Below are 7,055 nucleotides of genomic sequence, written 5' to 3' on the forward strand. Positions count from 1 at the left end.
CAGGGCTGGGCAGTGCCAGAGGTGGCAGTGGGGTCCCAGGAAGGGAGAAGCTGGGGTTTGCTGGCTGCCAGGGTTGAGGCGTCCTGGCCCTTGTCACTGCCCTGGGCAGGGTGGGGACACACTCCTGGAGTTCCCCTGGTGTGGGGCAGCTCTGCAGCTCCAAGCCTGGCAGACATCCAGCCCCACAGGCTGTCTGCATGACACAGGGCATGTCCCCAAAGGGAACCCCATGGCCCCCCAGTCCCACAGGCTGAGAAAGAGGTGACAGTGCAGGGAGGAATAACAGGTAGAGGAGCAGGAGTCTAGGACAGAGGAGAGAAGGTGGATTTGGGGATAGGAGGGAAAAACAGGGAAAGACAGTGGATGGGGGAGAGAGATTATGGGTCTGGGGAGGAGTCACAGATACTGAGATCAGGAACCCCAGTTCTGTTCAAGCCACTGTCCTGAGGGGAAGCCAGGAGGAAAACCTTGGGAGAACTGGGCTGGCGGATGTGACCCTACATTATGACAAGGAGCGTCACCTGGAGTCACCAGCCCTTCCTCCTGCCGAGGGCAGCCCTGTCAGCCCCCCGTTCCCAGGGAGGTGGTTTGGCCATTTTGAGGGTGTTCTGAGTCCAGGCTGAGTGTGCAGGGGATGTGACACATCGTGCCAGACGTGCCACAGGAGGCCCAGGGCTGCACCTCAGGCCTCCTGAGTGCCACCTGCTCCAGGGAGAGAGTGGAATATCTGCTTTGGGAAAAGCTGAGCTGGGCAGGCCATGGGCAGTGCCAAGCTGTGGGCACCCCTCATCTGGCTTGTTCTCAGGGGATTTTGGGGGATGCTTTGCGGCTGTTGTGGAATGTTGGAGAATCTTGGGGGATAATGGGGATGCTGAAGGAAACTCGGGGGTGTTGGGGGATACTGGGTGATGCTGGGGGATGTTAAAGGGTGGTGAGGTATTCTAGGGGGGATGCTGAAAGGATGTTTGGGCGTGCTGGAGAATGTTTTTGGGATGCTGGGGGGATACTGGGGTATGTTTGGGCATACTGGGGGATCTGTGGGGTTGCTGGGGAGAGGTTAGAGGGTGTTTGGGGGATGCTGGGGGATGCCGGGGGGATGTCGAGGGGATGTTTGGGGATGATGAGGCAAATGCTGGGAGGTGTTGGGCGATGTGGACCTGCCCAGTCTGGCCACTGTCCCATCTTCCGGGCGGTGGGTGACCAGCAGAGGGCTCGGCTCCCCTCCCGCCACCGCTTTATCCTGCCCAGCGCTGCCCTGGCTCCCAGAGCCGCGGCCGGAGCCGGACCGAGCGGCTGTGCCCGGACACAGCTCCCGAGCGGCCCCGGGGGCTGCGCCGCCTCCATCACACGCGCTCCCGGAGGGTGCGGGGACCGTCGCGGGGGCACGATGCCTTCGCCACCACTTCTGCTGCTGCTGCTGCTGCTGCTGCTGGCCCCGGGGGCCGCGGGGACCGGCGGGGCTCAGCATGGCCAGGGTGCGGACAGCGGCAGGACCCTGCCCACGGCCGCCCGGGACATCCCGGAGGTGCAGGAGATGAGGGAGAGGCTGCGCCGGGGCACGGAGGAGGACTCCAAGTCGGTGCAGCAGTACGTGCCGGGGGTGCGGGTGGAGTTCCCGCGGCCCCTCAACTCCGCCAGCCTGCACCCGACCAGGGCCCTGCTGCCATCCAGCACGGACCCTTCGGAGCCGGGGGTCCCCACGGACAGGGACAGGGCAGAGCCCCGAGCCAACCTCACCACCGTGTCCGACAAGCGGCTGCAAATCCACAACCCCCTGTACCCGGTGACAGAGAGCTCCTACAGCGCCTACGCTGTGATGTTCCTGTCCCTCATCGTCTTCACGGTGGGCATCATCGGTAACCTCTCCGTGATGTGCATCGTGTGGCACAACTACTACATGAAGAGTGCCTGGAACTCCATCCTGGCCAGCCTGGCTTTCTGGGACTTCCTCATCCTCTTCTTCTGCCTGCCTGTGGTCATCTTCAACGAGATCACCAAGAAGCGGCTGCTGGGGGACATGTCCTGTCGCATTGTGCCCTTCATGGAGGTAAGGGGCTGCACAGGTCCCCGGAGGGATCAAGGACTCTGCTCCTCTCTGCCCTCTTGCCACAGGGCAGTGCTTGGTGCTGGTGGCCTGGCACAAGGCCTGTGTGCCAGAGACCCCACTGTGGGGCACAGCAAGGAGTGAGGGACAGTCCCCTTGGTGACCTTCCCTCTGTCCCAGGCCATTCCTCAGGCTCTGCAGCCAGCACCGATGCTGCCCGGGCTGGGAAAAGCCCATTAGACCCTCCTCCAGACAGCACAGGGACTTCTGTCAGCAGGGTCCCTCCATTTGTCTGTTCCTGTCCCAGCCCGATGCCCCAAAGGCTGGGGGCTCAGCCCTGCAGTGTGCTGGCCCAGAAACCGGCCACTGTGGGCTGCTGAGGATGGCCCAGCAGCAGGTGGACAGTCCTGGTCAGCACTGGAATGGGATAGCCCAGGAATTAGGTCTGGAAGCCTGAGATTCATGTTTGTCCTCAAACCTCCTGTGTGACAGGTTGGCCACACGCAGGGAGAGCCAGGCACCCACTGAGAAGGCCAGAGGGACTGTGGTGACAGGGGATGGCAGAATGAGCAAAATTGCCCCAGAGGGCAGGATTTGGGCTGATGCTGCTCTTGTGCAGGAAACCAACCCTCAGTGTGCTCATCTCCCGTCCTCAAGGGAACCTTGGGGTCCAGCTGTCCATGCCGTGGTGGGACAGACAGACCAAGCCTGCCTGTTCTCTGTGGTCAATGCCCTGGTTATCAAAGGGTGTAAACACCTGGAAGAGTTTAGAGACAGTGTCAGATCACTGAAGACTCTCTCAGGCTTGGTCAGACCAGACAGGGTTCAGAACCGGCCCCTCCCAGTGAGAATCCACCCCAGTGTTCCGGGTTCCCGGCTGCTCCGTGCCCTGCTGGTGCCAGAACCTGTGACATAGCCACCTGTGACACAGTCACCTGTGTGTGCCCCAGTGCCCCTGTGCAGGGTCTGCACCTGTGCAGGCGTCCCTGGTTGTGCACAGCCCTGTAAGCTCCAGCAATGCCACTGGGTCCTCTGGGTGGTGGCCTGGGGTGTCCCACTGAGCACAGCCCCAAAGCTGCACAGCACAGCCCAGCGCAGGGATGTGGGGTTTGCTGGGGGAGCCCTGCAGCCCCCCTGTGTCCCTGCCCAGCAGGCAAGAGCTGCTCCTTTCCAGGGGTGTCCCACCCCATCCTCTCATTAACTAGAGTGTTTGCCCCATCCCTGTCCTCCACCTCAGGCTTCCAACACCGCATCTGGGGGGACTCAGAGAGGGGCAGGAATCTCCCCAGGCTCGCTCAGTGCCCCAGGGAAGGATGGGAAGGGTGATGTCCCCAAAACAGACCCTGTCTCGAGAAGGATCTGAGGAAGACGTGCTGCTCATGGGCTCCCTGTTCCCGTGGGAGGACCCTGGGGATGGCACCACCAGGTTCAGGGATTCAGCAGCACCAGGGTGCCCTGGGACAGCTTGGTCCCAGAGGAGTCAGGAGGGGACAGGAATGGTGGGATGTTGGTGCTGCAGAAGGACGAGCATGCCACAGGCTGGGAAGCACGGTCCTGGTGTGGGGGCTACTCTTGCTCTGCCCCTCAGCAGCAGCCCTGCACTGCCTTCCTGCCCCCCAAAGCATGGGTAGAAAGGGGCTCCAGGGCTTCAGCTCGGACCCAGCTGGAGGGAGCCTGGGTGGGAGCCACAGCCAGACCAGAGCCAAATCCCCAGCAAAGGGTCAGCTATGAGAGGGGAACCTATCTGGAGGCCAAGGGTTCATGTCTGGTGGGACTGTGGCTCAGGCCACTGGAAGGATGCTGTGGGAAGCAGATCTATCCCCTGTAGCTGCTCAGTGCTCTGGCACAGAGGCAGGTTTTGGGAGCAAAGCTGGTTACAGGGGCTTCTGGGGACAGGCTGTGTGCAGGGATGTGCTGCACTGACTGATGCCACCAGCTCTATCCCCACCAGGGCACTGAAGATGGGTGCTCTGCAGGACCAAGGGCACCAGGAGAGATGGAAGAGCCTGTGGAAGGGTGTAAGGGAGGAGGCAGCAGCACAGCAGCACTGAGGGCTGCAGGTGCCAGCCAGGGAACAGGTCCAGTGTGCTGGGTGCTGGCTGTGGGGCAGAGCAGGCTGCTGAGTGCCCAGGCTGGCCCTGGGCTTTGGGTAGAGGAGCTGGGACATGCTGGGAGGTGGTGCTGGGTGCAGGATGCTGGTGCTGGGCTGGTGTCCTGATTCTGTGTCTGGGGAGATGCTGCTGTGCATAACCGATGGTGCTGCTGAGTGCTGGCATCACTCTGGTCATCAGCTGCTGGAGTGACCAGCCTAGGGTCAAGAAGAAGGCTAGGGGGGTCGGGGGGGCAGTGTTCTGGGCCGTTCCCCATGCACCACGTGGAGCCCTGGGAGGTTTCCTGAGTGCTGGGAAGGTCTTTCAGCACAGGGTGATGTTTGATGGCTTCGTGAGGCCAGGAATGGCCACAGCGCTGGGACACCAGCATGTGACTCTGCCATCATCTTGGCCAAGGGCTGTGGGACTTGGCTCCCAGCTCTGGGGCTGGGACTGGGAATGCTGGTCGGTGCCTGGCCAGCCCTCTCCGAGCCACAGTGGCTCTCCCTCCCTTGGCCTCCTCCTTTGGCAAAAGGGGATGTTTTTCTTGCTATTCTCAATGCAGCGGAAATTGCCCCAAGCTGATTTGGGACAAGAGCGCCTTCAACTCACTTGGCCCATCCAGGCAGGCCTTGGGAACCCTGGGAAGGTGCTGGTGGGTGTGATGGTCCCTGCTTCTCCTCTGCAAGAACCATCCAGAATAGAGGAAGAGCCTGAAGGACAATCCTGCTGTTCCCACCTTGGCTGGATGGACAGACAGACATCCAACTCAACTTTTGCCTTCTGCAGAAAGGGAGCTAGGCAGGGACTACAGGGTCAGGGGACATTTTTATCCTTTCAGGAGTCACAGAAAAGTGGCTCTAAACCCTGGGATGCAGCCACATGCTGTGACTTCCCTACAGCCTTTGAAGGAGGGGTTGTGGTCTTAGGTAGCCAGGGGTAGAACCAAGCCCCCCGTGATGTCCCTGCAGCAGGGCCCACCTGTTCTGCCTCCTCCCTCACCAGGTATCGTCACTGGGAGTCACCACCTTCAGCCTCTGTGCCCTGGGCATCGACAGGTTCCACGCAGCCACCAGCCCCCAGGCCAGCACCCGGCCCATCGAGCAGTGTCAGTCCATCATTGCCAAGCTGGCCGTCATCTGGGTGGGCTCCATGACGCTGTCGGTGCCCGAGATCCTGCTCTGGCAGCTGGCGCAGGACACGTCGCCCGTGTCCGGCGTGGTGACCGAGTACTGCGCCATGAAGCCCTCGTCCAACCTGCCCGAATCCATCTACTCCCTGGTGCTCACCTACCAGAACGCCCGCATGTGGTGGTACTTTGGCTGCTACTTCTGCCTGCCCATCCTGTTCACCGTCAGCTGCCAGCTGGTGACGCGGCGCATCCGCGGCACCGAGAAGAAGAGCGAGTGCCGGGGCAGCAAGCACGGCCAGTGCGAGGGTCACCTCAACTGCACCATCATCGCGTTGACCGTCATCTACGGGCTCTGCACCACCCCCGAGAACGTCTGCAACATCGTGGTGGCCTACATGTCCCCCGACATGTCTAAGCAGACCTTGGATCTGCTCAACCTTATCAACCAGTTCTTCCTGTTCTTCAAGTGCTCGGTGACACCCGTCCTGCTGCTGTGTCTCTGTCGTCCCCTGGGCCAGGCCTTCATGGACTGCTGCTGCTGCTGCTGTGAGGGCTGCGGCCCCGACACCACCTCCAGCGAGAGCAGCGCTGACAGCAAGCTCAAAACAGAGATGTCCTCCTCCATCTTCTTTGACAAGCCCCGGGAGACTCCCCCACCCCTCCTGGCCCTTGGCACCCCATGCTAAGTGCCACTGGGGAGCCGTAGAGATCATTTCACCACCTCCTCCCAAGACCAAACGTTGTTTTGCCATTAGTACTCATGTCTGGACGTGGAACAAGCAGAAAGAGACAGCTCAGGGGGCTGCGCTGTGGGCTTCAAACCCAGCACTGGGTAGATGGGGCTTGAAATCCCAGTCCCCGTGGCTGCACTGGTGACCCTCTTGCCTCTGCCCAAAGGTCAGTGAGGACAGCAGCACCCTCCCGTGCCAGCTGCCTGGCTGGGCACCATGGGGCTGCTGCTCTGGAGATGGTGTTGTGCCGGAAAGGTCTTACCTGAAACCACAGAGGCTGGCCATGATGGCTCACAGAGGACACAGCAAACACAAACTGCCCTCTTCCTGTCCCCTCCCCTCCTGCCAGCCCCTCCACAAGAGAAGGTCCAACTGGCTGTATCCCACGGATTCAAGCCATGCCCTGTATGAGCTCAATAAACCAGTAACCTAGAGCACGTCGTGCTTGCAGCCGCTGGCACTGCTGGGCTGAGCCCTGGGAGCCCCTGGGAATGGCTCTTCCCTAAACCTGGGGGGCTCTGGGGTGGGCAGGGGCACCTGGGGGGCAGGAGGGCAGGGAAGCAGCTGTGCCAGAGCAGGCAGCGGCGAGGGGAGATGGGGAAAGGCCCCCAGCCCCTTTCCTCCCTCCCTCTGGGGTGATGCTGAGTAGTGCCCATGAGAGGGTGCCCTCTGAAGTGTTGGGTTTACGGTGGTTTGAACTGGTGTCAGTCAAGCCCAGCCAGGCCAGCACAGGGCTGAGGTACCCCCCAGCCTGCTGGTTCCCCATGCACAACCAAGGTGCTACTGCCGCACAGTGCTGCCGCGCAGTGCTGGGGGAAGATGTGGGACCGCCACCCCCAGCACCCCCTGGGGAGCCTTGGGGTGAAAGCACCTCACCCAAACCGCCCCACAGGGCTCCTGGCCCTCATCCACGGGCCCATTGCAGGGACAGAATTGTCCCAGGAGGACGGGTTCAAGGCATCAGGGTTTCCCAGCCCACATCCACCCCCTGCCCACGGCCCCTGCAGGGGCAGGGGGGTCAGGGAGCAGGCAGGACGGATCTGCTTGAGGGCAGCCTG

The 7,055-nt window shown here is 61.8% G+C and overlaps 1 protein-coding gene across 1 annotated transcript; it reads left to right on the top strand.

The window, feature by feature from the left end:
- Positions 1-1,117: 1,117 nt before the first annotated feature.
- GPR37L1 (G protein-coupled receptor 37 like 1) lies at positions 1,118-6,431 on the top strand. The gene is made up of 2 exons (XM_066204054.1): positions 1,118-2,047; positions 5,140-6,431. The coding sequence occupies exons 1-2, from the start codon at positions 1,118-1,120 to the stop codon at positions 5,950-5,952; spliced, it is 1,743 nt and encodes a 580-aa protein (XP_066060151.1). The 3' UTR covers positions 5,953-6,431.
- Positions 6,432-7,055: the final 624 nt, after the last annotated feature.

This window comes from Chamaea fasciata, unplaced genomic scaffold (genome assembly GCF_029207755.1).
Source record: "Chamaea fasciata isolate MVZ Bird 193981 ecotype frontalis unplaced genomic scaffold, bChaFas1.0.hap1 SCAF_25, whole genome shotgun sequence".
Taxonomy (NCBI): domain Eukaryota; kingdom Metazoa; phylum Chordata; class Aves; order Passeriformes; family Sylviidae; genus Chamaea; species Chamaea fasciata.

What these genes read in the sequence shown, in the direction of transcription:
- GPR37L1 (XM_066204054.1), top strand. Translation starts at nt 1,118, where the DNA reads ATGATGAGGCAAATGCTGGGAGGTGTTGGGCGATGTGGACCTGCCCAG. An exon ending in GCATTGTGCCCTTCATGGAG is followed by an intron (nt 2,048 to 5,139) that starts GTAAGGGGCTGC and finishes CTCCCTCACCAG; the next exon opens with GTATCGTCACTGGGAGTCAC.